At 31.1% G+C, this 19,810-nt stretch overlaps 2 protein-coding genes across 3 annotated transcripts in view; one reads left to right on the top strand and one right to left on the bottom strand.

Moving 5' to 3' along the window:
- Nucleotides 1-11,472, bottom strand: part of LOC106458544 (protein ELYS-like) — an 82,713-nt gene extending 71,241 nt beyond the window's left edge. Inside the window, exons 1-2 of the mRNA XM_013918062.2 lie at nt 11,351-11,472; nt 5,992-6,140 (exon numbers count right to left, since the gene is read on the bottom strand). Coding sequence (XP_013773516.2) covers nt 5,992-6,140; nt 11,351-11,355 — 154 coding nt within the window. The 5' untranslated portion in view covers nt 11,356-11,472. The remainder of the gene's footprint in view (nt 1-5,991; nt 6,141-11,350) is intronic.
- A 3,308-nt stretch (nt 11,473-14,780) lies between these two features.
- The window catches only part of LOC106458543 (PHD finger protein rhinoceros-like), an 87,582-nt gene continuing 82,552 nt past the window's right edge, over nt 14,781-19,810 (top strand). For both annotated transcript variants that reach the window (XM_013918061.2, XM_022384794.1), the window contains exon 1: nt 14,781-14,837. The gene's annotated coding sequence lies outside the window, so the exon portion shown is untranslated. The remainder of the gene's footprint in view (nt 14,838-19,810) is intronic.

Genomic DNA, 19,810 nt, shown 5'->3' with positions numbered 1-19,810 from the left:
GTATGAGTAAGTAAAATAACGTAATAGGTTCGTAGAATAATATATTTTAATTTTTAATTTAATAAAAGTAAGGAGTCATATATAATAATATATATATATATATATATATATATATATATATATATGTGTGTGTGTGTGTGTGTGTGTGTGTAACCTAGCGAGCTATAGTAATATAGAAAGTTTGAAACAAGAAAGTCAAATCTACAGAACTGAGTAGCTTAAAATTTAAAAAATGTTATTTCTACTTTGGCTTAGAATAATATAATTACATTGATTTGCCAAGGTAGGGATAATTTTTTTAAATTTTAAGTAACTCAGTTTTTGTATTTTTGGCTTTCTTGTTTCAATACTTTTTGTAGCATTAAATCTTTCTATATTACTATAGCTAGCTAAGTTACATATATATCAATCCATACTTGTCTTTGTAAAATTTAGATTATTGTTTATTCTAACAGCAAAAGCTTATATTATTTTCATTTAGTTTTATTTCTTTAAAGTTGCATTTAGGCCCTCTCAGAGTACGACAAAAGCTATTTATTACACAGAACAGCTTTGTATGAGTATGAAGAAAAAATTATATAATTTATTTCATTTCATTTTTCTTGTTTGTTTGTTTGCAATTAAGCACAAAGCTACACAATGGGCTATCTGTGCTCTGCCCACCACGGATATCGAAACCCGAATTCTAGCATTGTAAGTCAGCAGACATACCTCTGTGCCACTGGGGGGCTTCATTTTTCTTATCTTACCAAATAAGTTTCTAATTCTTCCATTTTATTTATATTTATAATAAGAAATAAGATATACAAATAAAAAACAATAAATTTAATAATTACATCTAAAATCTTGTCTTTTTATATTTGTAAGAAAGAAGATACATTGCATACTCTGCCTATTTTTTAATTTTCTCATAAACAATTTTTAAAATTAAAATACACAGTTTAAAATACAAAGTATTGCCATGCACAAAAAACTAGAATGTCCTAAAACTACTATTATTTAACTGGCTTTCTAACTAAACTATAAATGAGTTAAATAATTCTTGGTCAAGCAGAGTTCCAACACTGGCAAACAATGAAACTGACAGCAAATTTTTCAAAACCTGTCATTTAAATGACTCTTATCCTTGTTATAGTCAACAAATTGGAACCTTCTCTTTCTATTGGTCAGAAGTAATCTAATACTAAATGTCAAAGAGAATTACTGACATCTTCTGAAAGATGGGATGTTCTAGAAGGGGATGGCATGTGGGTTTCACTATATTGCACTATATCTCAGTAAAGCAAGAAGCATAGAGGCTAAACATTGACATTTTAGCTCCAGGATATCTATACTATAAGTGTGTAATCCATGGGAAACTTAGATCATACAGGGGTGGAAAGAAAACATAAAATAGGCAATTCAGAGTAAAGAAGTGTCACATGAAAACAAAAGTGAAGATTGTCAATTTATCTAAATACTTCCTTTTTTAAATTAAAAAAATAAAACTTGTATAGTATTAAAATTTGAATTATAAACTAGATTTTGATGTCAAGTTGTTTAATTAAATTTGAATGTAACTATTAAAGGTCATGACATGAATTCTTTGAAACTACCTGATTTTAGAGGATTAATTATGTGAGAATAATCATTTAGTTGAATGTAACTGTTCAAGAGATTGCAATTGATCTGTTATGAAATTCCATTAAATGCCTAACTCTAATGACAATATTTTGAATATTTGGACAGTTGGAATGATCCAAAACTTTAATTTTGATACATTTAATATTTTTACAATAACATTCGATTTAAACAATTTCAATTACTCATTAATTGTGAGACACTAATCAATGTTCGTAAGTAATCAATTATATCAATTAATCAAGTTAACAGCCCATGTTCTTTACCTCTGACACACCCAGATGAGTGCATCTTCCTTTATGAGCAAAACAGCATCAAACAACTATAGAAAATAAGGACTTTTAAATTGTTCTTCCACACATTAAAAAACAAAAAACTTTGTAGTTCAAATTTATTCCACAAATATGTTATTCAATTTTATACATAAATTGGTTTTGAATTGCAAATTTTGATTTTGGGTTGAGTTTAACACACCCTGAATGAAATTATTAGTGTTTGTGAATTTCCCAAATTGTTTCTGAATTTAGTATGGTACTCATAGTTCCATAAGATGAAAGTTATTAGCTTTTAATAAAATAGCACTAGTTGACTTTGAAGGAGTCAGGCATTGTGAAGTTGTTAGTTGCAAAAGGTCATAAAAAAAGGACTAGAACTTTAGTGAGATGATAGTTGGGCATCAATGGTGGAGGGAATATATCATAGAGGGCATCTCCTTTATGACCTTTTGGTAGTTCATATAAAATGCCAGGCCAGGATCCTGTTGGACATAACATGTAAACACTATCTGCAGTCATCTTTTTACATTTTTATATCTCTCAAAATTCTTTGTATCATTTCTTAGTGCTGGATCATGACAGATAAATGATCCTTGTTCAGTATTTTAAGTTTAGTATTGTCATTTAGAATGTTTATCCTTATTTTTTAAAGATAGCTTTGTCCAGAATAATTCCATTTTCTTTAACAAGGCAAGTGATATTTTTGTTTTTTGAGAATTCTTTCAGTACAGAAAGTACTTCAGACTTAAAAGGAAAAGATGGTCTACATGCATTGTAGTTGTAGAAAGTAGAGAGAGAGAGAATTTTTTTTATAATAGCAGCTTGAAATTCATGGGTCTGATCAGTTATTTGTAGTGCAAACTAGCAATTTTAAGTTATGATACAACATTTCCAATGGAATTAACAAAGTCAGGTTTATAAATTGGATTGAAAAAGTAAGGTCTTTAGATAAGGCAGATATACACTGATATGATAAAATAACATCACTTGAATATCAAGCAGTTAATGTCATTGGAGTTCACATGTAGCCAGCACTAATTCTTGGGCATACCAAGTTGAAAGTTTATTCAGATACATAGAAAATAAGAAGTAACAATTCCATGTTTCTCAATCTGCACAAACTTTATGAGATTTTATTAAAACAGTTGTGTCACAACTCACTGATCTATGAAAGTGAGAACTGTTCTAAGGATAACATATTTTTGAAAACTTCAATGCAATACCAAAGTTGTTAACTGCATCATAGCTAATTTAGCTGATAAATCAATGGGAGTATAATTTCACCTTTGAACACACACACATGCTCATCAAAAAAACGTAAATGGATGTTTTCTTTGTTCAACTGAAATCCTCACTTGCCAATGAACTTATGTTTATCATTCCCTGTTATATAGAATAAAAAAAAATTTAGGCTCAGAATTATCTACACTCATTTTTGAAAGTGAATGTAGATAAACTCCAACATTATCCTAGAAAGAACAAAATCATAGTTTTTTTTCAGATACTTATTTCTAAACTTTTTGTTCCAACAGCTAAGAAAGCAGACTAAGGCAAGGGTCAAGACACCCCAAAACAGGGATAAGTCTCTTCTCCACCCAGAGACCAACAAGAAGACTTCACATTTCTGTACAAATGTGTTTTAATCTATCAAATGATGTATTATATTACACTGTTTACTGTACAAAGAACTGTCTATTTCGTGGTCCAGTTTCAAATTTGTTCTCATGAGAATCACATCAATAAGCTTAGCTGAATTTTTAAAGGCTCTTTATCGCATATTTAGAAAGCCAGAAAAATTATGATAGTTATAAGACATTGTTTGCTTCATACATGTTATATTCTGTGTTATTAAGTGTAGTACTAAATTAAATAAAAAAAATCATTTAGTGTAGTAATAGTACCATTAGTATAAACAAGTAGGCTTAAGTTTCATCAGCAATCGACAGTAAAAAACGAAGACCCATATAAGCACAATATTTTTTGTTTTTCATGTGTTTTTTATATTATTGTAAAAGTAACTAAAATATAAAAATGAGAAACTTATTAGGTAAAGTAATGAAAAATAATCATAATAAAAATAAAACTTCTTCACGAGGAAAGCTTGTGATTCAATACAGTAACAGGAGCTACACATTCACAGAGTGATTTACAACCTGTGTGGCAGGAGTATTAGTTAAACACTGTTCAAAGGGCAGTAAAACAATAAAACCTAAGAAGAAACAACTGTAGTTTCCTGTTCCAATTTGTAATCATCCTTGAAAGAGAAAAAAGTAATTTAGATTTATTTTGTATGTTTTTATGGCGATTATGAGGTTGGTCATATTAACTGAATGTGTATACAGTTAGGGTAGAGAAAATAACAAATAAAATATAAAGTTTTACTGAAAAAAAATTTTTGATATATATATAGGAAGTGTTAGAGGTTATTCAAATGAAATTTGGCAAATTTAATTTTTTTTTTAATTTTTTAAGATTAAAATTATTTGTACTCAGAACAGTCAACACTTTTACTCCATTTATTCATAGACAAATCTTTGGTAAAAATAATTAATTAAAAACTGATTTTTTGTGTACAAAAGACTTAAAATATTTACCGAATGCTTGCAAAAATTTCATGAATACACACAAAACATATTAAAAAGCTATATTATGAAAAGTATAATGGTCATTCTGAGGTCATGATCTTGGTTGAATTGACCAAGACCACTGTGAGAAAGTTAAATGTGTGGGTAAACACACAAACACAAGCAATTTTAAGCATTAAGTATGTTGTTGTTTTTTTCCATTTGAAAACTTTTTCAGTCTGAGAAAATTATTATTTTATTTTTTGCCATTTGAATCATTAAAATAATCTGTATTCCTTCAAAATAATATAAAACCATTTTCTAAATTCACTTTATTTTCTTAACTTAAATTTTGAATGCAGTATGATTTGTAGTCTTAGCCGGACTTTCATGACCACACATAAATACAGTGCTTTTTTTTTTGGCATCTTTACAAATTCAGCAGTGCCAAAATCCCTTGGTATCTTGCATATACCAACTGAAGTCAATATGATTCAAAACTTTTTTGGCTTTTGATTCTCTACTTTTTTCATTGACCTTTCACTTCTGGATAGAATTTGACTCAGATTTTTCTAAAAAGTTTATGCATAACCAATTTGCTGGAGAGACACTGAGCAAATGAAGAAGAGTGAATCTCATTATGGGCAGAAATATGCTATCTTTAGTATGGAAACAAAGAGTATAGACAGCCTACTGGAATAATATTTGGTTTATGATAGCAGGCTTGAGTGTTTAAAGTTGCATAATTTTTGTTTAACTTAACTATGACTAATTGTTTTTCTAATTCCTGTAGATTCTGGTCTGGGTTCATATAGTTGGAAATTCATTTATTATTATTCATTTATTTTTACAGAATTGAACAATCTGCTACTTCTATCAGAAGCACGATGTGATTTACTTTAAGAACAACTTCTTTATGCATGTGATGTATTGACAAAAAACTAAGTATTAAAACTGTGCCACCTTCTGATTTAGGCAGTTCTTCTTTTAAATACAATTATATCTGTAAGTTAATGAGTATAGACAAGCTAAAAATGATTCCACTTTATGGTATATACCTTGCATAATTAATGATTACCTCCTATGACAAACAATTCAATCAAAAATACAGAAATCCATGTGCCAAGAAAGATACACATTTCCCAATCATGAATAACACTTCTATAATCTACTGATAATAAATTCAAATATGTCTATCAATGTAACATAGTTATATTTCTTTGTTTTGACACAAACTTTCAATAGCGACTGTGCTGAAAAAGAAGGTGACTCAAATTTCACCATGGGGAAAATAAAAAGCAAAATTAGAACTCTGAAAGTGAAATTTAAAGCCACTTCACTTGTTGCATGACCCCTGCTGAGATTGTGAAAATACTGTATTACACAGTTTCATAAAAATGTTTAAAGAAAATAGTAATACTTACAACATTTTTAAAATTAAATTCTGTAAATTGATGGTTTTGAGTGACTGTACTTTGTAGCAGTTACTCTACTAAAGATGTACATATTATTAATTAAAAAATATAACTTGCCTTGACTAATTTGTCCAAATAATGGTGAAGTGCTTGAACTATCAGAAGCTAAGATGCCATGACTACGGCCCCAGCTTTCAAATGGTGATGCTGGGAAGGTCAGAAAATCTGACACCATATCTGGTATAATTTCTCTCCTCATGGTCTCACTTAATTGAAAAAAATAATCTTAGTTCAGTTACAGTACAACAGATCAAAATGAAAACTTATCATAATGAATTATTATTTTATTATTTTAAAAGAAATGCTTTGTTTAAAGCATTGTGATTCAGATAAAAAAACAACAACATTTTGCTTAGAGAATACTTTTGTTACAAAATATATCAAGTATTTATGCAGTTGAAAAGTGAGAAAGTACTGCATAAAATGCATATATAAATTCAAGTTTTTTTACATTAGTTCAAATTTAATGAACAAAATCTAAAAGTCAAGCTTGATGAAACTGAAAATAACTGTAATATGAATCTTTAGATATTTTAATAGTGCATTTCAAGTTTATTCATTTCAAAACGGTATTCAAATATCAATAAGAAAGTCCTATTCCATTGATTTATCAACCTCCATCCTCAACAGTCCAGCCCATCATGAGCAATAGTTCAGACTACCCTGGTGTAGCTGATATATATCTATTGTGATGCCCAAGTATAAAAGGGCTAACTTAATCAATACTCTTCTGCTTTTATGCCAGGCATTCACTCACCACTTATCACCTTTATACTAAGATATAGAAACATTATAATATTCCAATAGAAAAATTATTTCCAAGAAAGTAAATAGAAAAACCAAAAAAAAACCTAATATATATACACATATATACACACACACATATATATATATATAGATAGATAGATATACATATATATTCATTGTTTCAGTGTCAAGTTTTCATGAGAAGAAAATTAAAGGTAATGAAAATAGTGAGAAAAAAAGTGGTGTGAGTTACTAGTCATGTTGTCAACAGCATTACTTCAAGATTTCACCCAAAAGTAAAAATAATTTACAACAGTTAAATACTAAAAAACACTTGTATGTAGCAAAACAAAAGGTAAAACTATTAACAAATCTTTAGAAATTTTACTGGTTTTAAAAACAAAACTATGTATAATTTCTTTTTACAACTGAGCAAGATGTGTACTGCTGTTTGTTGACTGCAACTTACCATTCAAAACAAAATATTAAGGTGAAAACATATCTTTTATCACACCCATTTTCCTGGTCCTAAGTCTAATTATTCCATTGAATGAAAAGCTAACTAGCTCTCTCAATGTATTTGGTTAAGATGGAAAAGCTATGGTTCATATTCATTTTATGTGACATATTTCTGCAATATGATGTTAAAAAATTATACTAGGAAATAAAATATGCAAATACTGAGCAAGTATAATATTTCAGTACATTAAAGTAAATTAGCATTCAGTATTCTATTACAGGGCTCTTTCCCATGCCAATTTGAGGCTGAATATCAGCACCATTTTCAATGACAACTTTGATTTTCTCCACACTGGGAAAAAAAATTCCAAATGAATTGTCACTGAAATAAATTCATATTTAACTTAACTAAAGCCTCTATCTGAAACTAGTCAAACATTTTAGTCTTATAACTATCAAATATCTTTAATCTTATACATCTCTAACACAATTTCATTTTGCAAAAATTTGGAAACTGTGAGGGAACTTCTGGTTTTGCATCATAAGTGTGTTATATTTCCAGGTCATTTTAAGTCCATCCATATATATTTTCTTTGACTTTTGTAGCAAAAAATTCACCACTGACTTGTGAGGCCAAAACTACAGGACCATCTGAATTAACTGGACATCAAATACAAAGAATATAGTATGAAAATAAGTACAGAGAAGATGGAAGTTATGTATATAAGACGAAGAGAAGAAATTAAAATTTGGGCGTATAATACTGACATCAAACATAAAAAAGAATTTAAGTATTTGGGAAGTGTATTTACAGAAGATGGTAAAATGGACTGAGAAATACATATCAAATGACCAAAGCAAATCAGGTTTTAGGACAACTCTCGCCACTGCTGCAACATAAACATATCCCAATCAACACAAAAGTTAACCTCATAAAATCTATATTCCTGCCAACACATGGAAATGAGATCTCTGAAACAAGCTATCGGAGTATCGCGCCAAGATAGAATCAACAACAAAGATATCCGAGAAAGATTGTGAGTAAGACCAGTCCTAGAACATATTAAAAAGCAACAAATAATGGTTTGGCCACCTCACTAGGATGCCTTGGAATACAACAACACAATGATTACAATTCAAGGGGAAGACCAAGAAGGAAGAGGAGTTAAGACATCATAGATAACATTAAACACCACGGAATCACCCTTAGAGAAGCTCCGAATAGAGCACATCAAAAGTCAGTACATTTTCCCTCTACAACTCATGGTAGACAGAGGAAGAAAAAGTAAGTAAAGTAAATGTGTTATATAACATACGCAGCATATGGTAAAAAATGTCTCAAAGCTCAAAGTATTATATGAAGAAAAAAAAAAAATACTAAACAGTTTCCAAATTTGGGTTTCAATCTAAACCAAATGACAAAATACATAACAGTGGCATATGCAATGTTACAGTTCATAATAATGATTGGTACCTTGACCTACCAATACCATTTTGGACTCAATAACAAGTATCACAAGCTTCAAGCATAAAAAGATATGCCACTGAATGGTGTGCATGCTTCGCAAATATGAGACACTCACTTCACAGGTTTCCAATACAAGCAGAAGTATTCAGTTGTTCATGTTGAGAAAGGTATTGGGAAAGGTCTGCTTTGTTGAAACAGCACGTTTTTCAATTTTCTGAATGTTTCTCATTAAAAAATGTTGAATCTGTATCCAGTAAATCATAACAAAATGTAATTGAGATCTGTAAACATTTAGGCCTTCTCTTTTATTTTTTTCAGGCAAATAGACTGTAATGCTAATCTGACGTGTTTAATGAGTCTGAAAGAGATGATGTACTGAAGGTATGCCTATCCCATGTCTACCAAAACTCATGTATTATGCATTACTTATACTAATTTTTTACAGCTGTTGATGAAAAAAGTTTCAGTTCATGAATGACCTGTGCATATTCCTAAGGAAGAGCTTAACTGCAGAGAATTTGCAAAAAATGCCATCCTACTTTACAAACTACCTGAAATCCCTGGTGGACTCCATCAGAAATACATAGGACAGAAGAATTAAACTTTGAAAAGAATTGTTATTACAAAGAAAAGCAATTAATAAGAATTGTTTCTGTAGTTTCTATAGTTTTATTTTTCACTTAATGGCAGAGTGATGTACAATTCCCATTTTAGAAAATCTATAGTTTTTTTAAAATGCCAGAAAAAGCCCTCTATTAATGACACTATGAATAGTAGATTTAAACTCAATGCTGAAATCCTGAATAACCAAAATGTATTAAAATAAGTATTTCTATTATATTTAACAGTATTTCCTGAAACATAAAATTTTTCTTTGGAAAAATAAACTGCATATTTTTAGATGGGACTTGTTAATCAGTACACATTATTAATAAGTGGAAGCTAAATTGATTCTTAGGGGTTAAACCTATCAATTCTTTGAGCATTTCTACCAGTATTTGTTAATAAAATTTTAGCAAAATCTTAAACGTGTTTTTAATGAGGTGATTATTTTACAGTAAAATAGTAATTTTTTTGTCAGTATTAACTATATGAGTTTATGTATGAAATATTATTTTGGAGGTAAAAAATTTATGGTCACATTGACCAACCCCATATTGAAAGAGTTAATTGTGTTAGGGTATACACTGATGGAGCAGTTGAATTTATGAGAAACAAAAAAAAGAGTTCAAAAGAAAGTACTCTTGCTCCAGGTACAACATTTACATATTCATACACAGGAAAGCACTAGCTTCAAAGAAATTGCAGCCCAAAATAAACAAAGTGCTACAAGTGTTGTGAACTTTGTGAAATCAAATTCTTTGAACAGAAGGCTGTTTTACATTCTTTGTGGAGAAATGGGATCCACGTATGGAAGCTACTGCTGCATATAGATATGAGCTAATTGTCTCGCAGGAAGGTACTCAGTTACATTTTACAGCTGAAAGACAAACATTTTTTTAAGACTGCAACCCCACACTAGCAGTGCATCTGATGGATAAATAACAATATTTTGCAGCTGAATGACAAAGCGTCAGCATTTTGCAAAAAACTTGCACTATAGAAAACTATTTTGAGAATGGAGATTGTGAAATATTTCCTTGTCTCAGTAATTTCTTTTAAAATAAAATGTGTTAATTCGTAGTCCTATTAATGATGTTGTTTCTATTCATCTTTAAAAACTTCATTGCCAATTTGCAGATAAATTCCAAGAATCAATGGGAGAACATTTAATGACAGCATAACTGCCAATGGCAACTCAATAAAAGCTCATAACTATCCAATGCTAAAACTCTTCAAGTACAAGTTAATCCAAAACCTCTTGAGAACTTCTGTATTCTACTTTGCAAAAAACATCCTGACCTGTGAAGAAATGCAATGGCATACTTTTGCCTTTCACATCAACATACGTATGTATGCCAGTGTTTTATGCTCTGATAACGATCAAAACAAAATAGTAATCTCTTCTGCAGCTGGAGGGGGTTCTCCAAATTGTTGTATCAACAATTCATTCAAGAATGGACTTCATCTTATCCCAAGCTGTAGCCCATCCTTCACATTAAATTGGAAAGTAAATTGAAACTCTTTGCTTCATACTTTGCACCATATTAAGACTTCACTTACTCTTATACAGGGTGCAACAAAATGCATGTTTAGAAAGGGGGCATTATCCTAAAATTTGCACACCACTTCACCAGACAATCACACTCAATTTATAATACTGAGTGTAACTGCAATATTACTAGCAATTAACATTGTTTTTATACTAATAGTATCACAACACAAACTTAAAATCAATCATTACAAAGTTTAAACACTTCAGTCTACAGTAGAGTGCTTGTACTTCAAGTTCAACTACTTGATAAGTTGGTTGTCAAGTCTTATTCTTAATCTTACCTATTTTGTCATATTTACATTTTATTTTTATTAATACACTTAACATTAGCCTATTGTCAGTTAGATCAATTTATGAAGTTCGGTATTTTATTTCTACCACAGAAAGGTTTAGTTATGGTTAAGATAAATCATTAAATGAAATTTTATTATATTAAATTCCTAAGCCTAATAATCGTATTTTAGTTAGGCCTAACACATAAAATAATTACAATTTACATAATTTCGTAAAATTGTGAAAATGTTAAAACTTTTCCTCTAGTTCCCCTCACTACTACAGTAATATTATCAATAATGAATATCTATTACCTCATTCAACAGTGATATATCAGTTAAATAATTGTTTGTTTTTTTCTGCTAGGTTAAACATATAATCGCGTGCACTTTCATTGCGTAGTAAAAACTTCAAATTTGAACACGTGCCGCCATTACTATTCGACCTCCTGTGTATTTTGTAATGCGCAATCTCAAACACTCCTAACGCGTTACTGTTACTAGGTGGTCATTCCTTAAAATGAAATGCAAGATGCTTTTAATTTAAAAGAATGTTTATATTATATAAATTATTTTTATACTTTTAAGTCTCATTAAATCTTTATTAAAATTGTACTTATTTTTATCTGTATCATTTGAGTAATTTGCTTAACAAAATTTATTAAAAGCATTTCGACCGTATCTTCAAATTAATATATCGGCCACAGAATTTCCGTAAGGAAAACGCTGTTGTATAAGAAAAAAAAGAAGAACAGTGCTTACTATCGTAATCACAAAAAAGACCGCATTGTTTCCAACTTTTTACAGAGAAATACACACACGTATATAAATATGGCCATACGCTTTTCATCTTATCTTTTCGACTCTTTTTATCTCTCATTCCCAACTTCATTTTTGAATCTTTGTTTTATATTTACAGTAAGTAATACTTTTGGTCTAAAAATTCAATTTAATACAGCAAATCGTAACAAGCTCACACCAGGAAAAAACAAACTCGTGTTATAAATAATTATTAACTCAAAATGTTTTTTCACTTAAAAACAACTCATGCTGCGAAACTTACTGGGCTGTGTGAAATTATACTGCTTAAAACTGTGGTGCTTCTCAAGACAATAAATACTTTGAAATGAAGATTAATTATATTTGTGTGTTTTTACAGCACTAAATATTTTATTTTAGAAAGAAGTAGATATATATATATCAACGAAACTTTTCCTATATTTCTGTCACTTTTCTTTCTTTCATATACTATGCTCACCAGATGTCACAACAGGCGTCATTAGACGTATTATTCGTGATTGTATAAGACAGTCTTCAGTGAAAATTTAACAAATTTGAAAATATATAATTTTATTTACTGAAGTAATATTAAGCAGTCAACAACTTTCATAAAACTCCTTAAAGTTGATATTTTCTAATAGTAAAATATTTCTAGTATAATTAAAATCATCTAAATGTTCACTAAATACAGTTGATACTAACCCTAGGAAGTTCTGCAAACCTCAGTCATGCTGGACTGTTGTCTCTTCATATAGCTTTTTTTTTCTTTTGGGAATGAATTATATATCTAAATAATACATCTTACAAAAAGAATTATGCACTCTGTAGGTTACAACGCAGCATGACATATAAGGTTCAAAGCAAGAAATAAAAATATTTGTTACTCTTAATTTTGGTTTTATTTACTCTTGAAACAGAATACTTTCGGGGATCCTGCGGAAATACATCTAGTTTAATGAACGGACAAATATATTTCTTTGTATTTGAGGTGTCATCTGTAATCTAGTTATCAGGAAAGTTGATACCTATTAAAGGTAATATTTTTATGTCACACCAGTAGATGGTGCATCTTATCACACTTTTATCATAATGATTGTAATAGTTCTAGATTTTGCAAAAATGAAAACAAAAAGTTACTATTTCTAGTATAATGGTAGAGACAAATAATTAAAACATTTTAAAATTTACTTGTATTAATATTATCGCACAGTAAAATAAATAAGCCATTTTTTTTAAGTGGTTCGGCTACAGGTTTCTTTAATGAGTGTTAAATTTTGCAAGTGTATTAACTGTTGCTGCATGAAATAAACGTGGTATTAATCCTGGTGGCTCTAGAAGTGGATATGCTTTTCCTGGCGCTTCCAGTGGCGACTTTGAAGGTGGCATTAAATTATAGCTGATGACAGGGTAATAAAATAACTCACTAATGTCACAATGAACTTATTCTAGATATTTCTCGCGTGTTCACGTTGAAAGGATTACTTTAGAGAGACATATTACTTGTCTCTCTAAGTATGCTAACTGCTGGTCATATTAATCCTTGAGATGGTGGTTTTATCACGACACAAATTTGGTGGTTGCTGTAGTAACTTTCGAAGTGGATGAAGTGGCCCTGTTTTGACCAAGGTGTATTTGATGGTTGTAATTCAAGGGTTAATGATTCTTTATATGACTCTAACTTTAATTCTCTTCTCATTCAGTCTTTACAGCACCTTTCTGAGGTTACTAGAGATGTATTTAAAAGTTTCCAAGAAATTTTTATTTCGTTTATGTGAATCAATCAAATCTCTCAAAAAATAATTGAAAGGCTTAGCTTGTTCAGTGTTATAAAAGTTGCATAATACAATATAATAAAAAACTACATTTTATGATCAGTAGAGAGGTTGTTTTGGGTCTTACCTTCTCTTGTCTTTTTTCCATTCAAAACGTTTGTATTAACATATTTTTTTATGTTTATGAGCTGACTAATATCATCTCCATATACACACACAAAACCGCCCTGATCTAAATAAATTTGGTTTTCAAATTACTTACGTTATTGTGTTTAAATGTAAATATGCTCAGTCATTGTAAATATATGTATATTCACACCAGTTCGACTACTTTACTGTTCAGTGTTTCTTATTTCCAGTTTGCTTTCAACAATCTTCTTGTATTAGTAGTGATCATAACCTTGTATCAAATGAGTGTAGCGGTAAAACTTTGTATTACTAGTGCGAGCTACTTCTGTAATTGTATTTAACTTCATCGTGTACAGTTCGCTGATTTACAACTGAAGTGGAACAATCCAGTTTTCTACCTCCAACAGACCTCCTTTCTGTCCCATTTCTTCCAGTTTTCAACCCTGTCGTGTTTTATCGCTGTCCAAGTTTCTAATAACGATGCTATGCATTTTAAATACCATATCTTTAATCCAGAATAGTCAGATGTACTTTAGCCTCATTTCACATATGAGCACCTGTTACACGTTTATTGGATTTCGTTTAATTAGTGGAAAGTAAGTACAAGTTCGGATAAGTGTTTATGAGCTACTTACATGTAAATAAATAATCATAGCATCAAATTTGCATAGCACCAAAAGATTTACTCAAGCCCAGTTTTGTTTTTCATATTTTTTTCAAAAGCAATCTAGAATGTTTTTATGATTTTGAAACTGACTGATTTAAATCGATCTTTGTGTATTTATTTTGATTTGTTAATGTTTTGTTCTGTGGACTTGTTGTTTAATGATGGACCTTATTGTGTAATATTGCAGAAAGTACTGTATCTAGATACAGATCGTGTGTGATCATCAACAGAAGGCAATTTCAATTCTGTATCCACGAAAACAACAAATGCGTGACAAACGTTGATAAGATGAAGTTTTTCGTAGTTCATCATTTGTAAATTAAAACTATAAGAATAGCTAATGTCGTGACGTGTAACCAAGTTAACGGCACTTGTCAAGGCCATCTAAAGAACCGAAAGATAAAACGTCTTGGATGTTTGTGTCGTCCATTTACGTTTTCTAGCAAAGTAAAAGGTAAGTTTCTTAAGTTGCGCGTATATATAGTCAAGTTACTTTTTAGACTATAAACATAAGGGAAGTGCTTACTGCAAGTATATTCTATCTAGATTCGATACTATCATCTTATAAACATTTAAAGAGAATGAAAACCAGTTTATTGGACCAGTAGGGTTAAATACATTTCATTCTATTTTCATTTTTGGTACTTTATTAAAACCACTATGTTTACATTAGCGTGTTACTGTGTGCAGGAACTGATATTTGGTACGAAAATCAACCTAAAAGTAACAAAATATCACAAACTGTGCTTTAAAAGTTAGACAACGATTCGTATGTGTATAACAGTTTTTAATTTAATGTATATCTCGGAGTCATTAAACAAGAAGCATTTTAATTTTCTTTCACACTTTTCTGAACTTGTAAGCTTTGAAAAACTAATAATATAGCATCAATGTGTTCTATAATTTCGTCAAATAACATGTTTATGCTTTCACGTTGAAGTATACTGGACTTCACGTTGCAATAAGATTTAATTTTATCATTATCGTATAAAATAACGTAATGGTAAGATGTTGATTTATGAAGTTCTAACAAGTACGACAACATGTTTCAGCTGATAAGTTAAAGATATCATTGTTGTAATGGTGATATAATGATTTCGATATTTTGGAGTACTAACATTAAAAAACTAGAACATTTTGTCACATTCTGTTGACCAATATTGAATATATGTCAAAATGACTTAATGACGCTCTTTAAACAAGGACTTAAAATACAACATAATATATCATTGAGACGATGTCGTTATAAAATTTTAGGTGTTTGAACCTTAGCTAAACAAGTCATTAATTGTCAACTTGTTCGCTAATTAGTTTTAATTAAATGTCATCAATATTTGACTAAGAAAGGCTCAATGCTGAGAGTATTTCTAGTCGTACGTTTAACAAATTGTATTAGCCCCCCCCCCAATGACACAGCGGTACGTCTGCGAACTTACAACAATGGAAACCGGGTTTCAATACCCGTGTAGTTAAGCACAAAGCTACACAATGGGCTATCTGTTCCCTGCCCACCACGAGTATCGAAACCCGGTTTCTAGCACTATAAGTCCGCAGACAAACCGCTATGCCACTGGGGGGGGGGGCATTTATTATCTAAGCATTACACCTAGCGACACTAAACAGCTTGTTTGAGATACTTCGTTTAATATTTCCACATAAAAGCAACAATATACACTATCTAGTTGGTGAAATTCTCATCTTTATTTAAAACTGATTAGTGTTTTTAATTTACACATTTCAAGGTTAGGTTTATAAAGTATTGGATTTACATTTACTGTTACGCTCATACTGACATTAAACAAGGATTATGACAATTATATCACAGGCAAAGAAAAAAATTCCCCAGCCAAGGTTTGGAATAAACATTATGCGGAATCAGGTTTTCAAAATCTCGAATAATCAATTATACGAAATTTATCGTGAAAAAACAACAACATTAATCTTAATAACTTACCTGCTTTCTGAATAAATCTTTAAAATAAAAACTATGAGAAAGATATGCTTCAACTATCAATCCGTACAAATTTAATTGATATGTTGCAAAAATAAAGACAAAATAACACTATAAAGGCCGAATTCGGCGTTGAACCGTGATGTGCGTATTTATTTATTTATTTATGTAAAATCAATGTCGTATGTGAGCCTTGAACTGTATATTTGTTAAGCAAGTAAGTCAAGAGATGCATGTTCCAGTACACTTTGATGCTCCGATAATCACAACATAACACGTTTACATAAGTTGTACCATTTGAAACCATGACTTACAGCAAAAAAAAAAACAACAACAACAACAAAAAAAAACACCATTGTTTAGAACTTTGTAATCTAAAACAAATTTTATATGTGGAACATTTTGTGTCCTACATGACCAAGTTACAGTGGTTGGCTTGTGTTTCGTAAATTCTCACGTTGTCAATTCTCTTTAATTATTACACGGTGAAGCTTGTAAAGAAAACATAAACATGATACCGTTTTTCTTCATTCTATTAAAGATACGGTTTTCAAGAAAGGAAAAAACCTGATTTAATTAAGGAAGATTTACCAAAAGCATTAAATTACGCAGCCCACGCATGTTTGACGATCTTGTCAGTTTTACTATCGTATATGTCGTTATAATAGGCTAAACAACATATTAAAACATTTTGTGAAAAATGTTGGCAAATGAGACTTAGGACGAAATCTCTATACAGATAAGTTAATTGTATGTACAGAAACATTTTCGCCTGGGAAATTACGACATAAGTACATTAACTATTTTAAGAAGCATGCAATGAAACAACCAGGGCATGCGTATAAATACATATTGGAACATTCATTTGAACTGTGCTAGGTTGTTGTCTTCGTTTGTACTTAAGCACATAGCTATACAATGGCCTACCTGTGCTATGTCCACCACGGGTATCGAAACCCTGTTTTAGCATTATGATTCTTCAGACTTGTGCCATGCCACTGGGGGACTTGAATTGTGTTAGGAAACGGGTCAGAGGGAGAAATAGGGTCATCTCTGTACCGTCTCATTCTGTTTTTATGTTTATATCTATAAGTAGTATAAATATATTTTATATTTAATATTATATTTTGTATGTAATATAAATATAATATTTAGGCAACATAAATTTACACGATGTGATATTATTGAGAGATATATACAAAACATGTTTCACTTACATAAAAGTGAACTTTACACATGAGTTCACATTGTTCTAAAGGTACTTTTATTGATAATCTTAAGTGTATAATGGAGCGAATTTATCATGTTTTACTAAATATAAACCGTTATTTGACTGAAATCTATGTGTATGTTTGTGTCTGCTTATACAGTACTGTGCAAAAGTGTTTGACAAAATATTCTCTTGTCCTTTCTTTACATTTTATGGAGCTAATTCTTTCATGCCATTAAATAATGTAAATTTCAACACTATAGTAATGCTTCACTGATCCCTATTGACAATTGAACGAGCCAGGGTGAGAATACTTATCATTCGTTAGAACTCCCATATACTTGTACCAAGGACTTATCATAATGGTTCTGCTTGAATGAACATACTTATCAAATTTAGGGTCTGAAATAACTGTCATGATACCCCATGCAGTGTCTTAACTATATAGAAAGAAGCTAGCAAGGTACCGGTATATGCTAGAAAAAATCAATTTAATAGCAATCCAGAAGTAAACCTTGATAAAAGCAGTATTTAACACTATATATTAAGTTTTGTTATCATGCCATGGCCCAAAAAGCGTGGAAAATTGTCAGTAGAACAGAGAGTTCACATAAAAACTTTACGTGTTGCTGGTTTGACTCTCCGACAAATTGCTGCAGAATTGAATGCTCCCCAAACACTGTCAAGTACACCATAGATCGTGTAACTGAGACAGGTAAATTTGAAAATAGGAAAGGAAGAAGCAGAACACCTAAACTCAATGATACTGATGTTAAGTATCTTCGTTTATGCAACCTTCGGGACAGAAGAAAGACTGCCACTGATCTCAAGCATGAGATAAACGACCATGTACCAAATGACAAAGTGTCCAGATCTACAGTATCAAGAATACTCAAAGAGAATGGAATATTTGGTTGTGTAGCAGTTAACAAACCTTTACTTCGATCTCCAAATATTTTCAAGAGACTGAAATTTGCTAAAAAGTACAAAACTGGACTGTTGATTATTGGAAAAGGGTGTTATGGACGGATGAATCTTAGTTTGAAATATTTGGTTCAAAGCGTAGGTTGTACGTCCGGTGGAAGAAATATACTTACCTCAATTCATAGCATGGGAGAGGCGGTGTTATGGTTTTGGGGTGTTTTTCTGCTGAGGCGACAGGAGATATTTGCAAAATGGATGGAATAATGGACCAGCGCAAGTATCATCAGATACTGGTCCGTCATGGTATACCCAGTGGGTTGCGTATTATTGGTAAATAATTCTACTACCAAGAAGATAATGACCCCAAACACTCATCCAACCTATGCAGAAATTACTTTGCTAAGAAAAAAGCTGCTGGAGTCATTCAAATGATGCAATGCCCCCCACAAAGCCCCGATCTGAACCCAATTGAGCAGTTCTGAGATTTGATAGATCAAAAATTTGACAAATCAAAAGCTACTTCCAAAGAAACTTTATTGGGGTTATTAGATACATTTGGAGTAAGATCCCAAAAAATACTTTGATTAAATATGTTGCAACAATGCCTGAAAGACAGTCTGCAGTTATTAAAGCAAAAGGGGGGCACACAAAATATTAACTGTTTACTGAATTCGAGCACTTCCACTGAGTTTCTGTTGTACTAAATATGAATATTAATGAAATTTTGATGTTTAACCTGTGATTTACCTTCCATTGTTTTTTTAAGTAGTCTGAAATCTAATTTTTGACTTTATCCTAACACTTTTGCACAGTACTGTAACTTGCGAACCGATTGTCATCATACATGGAATGTACCCTTATGATCCCAAGAGGACAGACATAAGAGGTTTGCGTTTGGATCTGCCCCCCTCCCTTCTTGACCCTGTGTTTTCTCAGTGCGTTGAACGAGCTAGTAGTTCTATATATAGAAATGAAAAAGTCGAAAATACTGTTTCTTGTGGATTTCGCGCAAAGCTACACGAGGGCGATTTACGCTAGCCGTCCCTAATTTAGCAGTGTAAGATTAGAGGGAAGGCAGCTATTCATCACCACCCACCGCCAATTCTTGGGCTACTCTTTTACCAACGAATAGTGGGATTGACCGTCACATTATAACCCCCTCACGGCTGAAAGAGCGAGCATGTTTGGTGTGATGAGGATTCGAACTCGCGACCCGCAGATTGCGAGTCGAGAACCCTAACCTGGCCATGCCGGGCCAAAGTGAAAATACGAAACGTTGAAACTATATATACTGTGAAATAGACACCGAGACACACATGGAATTATTATATTTGTGTGTGTG

Source organism: Limulus polyphemus, unplaced genomic scaffold (assembly GCF_000517525.1).
Source record: "Limulus polyphemus unplaced genomic scaffold, Limulus_polyphemus-2.1.2 Scaffold483, whole genome shotgun sequence".
Taxonomy (NCBI): domain Eukaryota; kingdom Metazoa; phylum Arthropoda; class Merostomata; order Xiphosura; family Limulidae; genus Limulus; species Limulus polyphemus.
The sequence above is the reverse complement of the archived record's forward strand: the minus strand, read 5'-3'. Positions and strand labels throughout refer to the sequence as shown.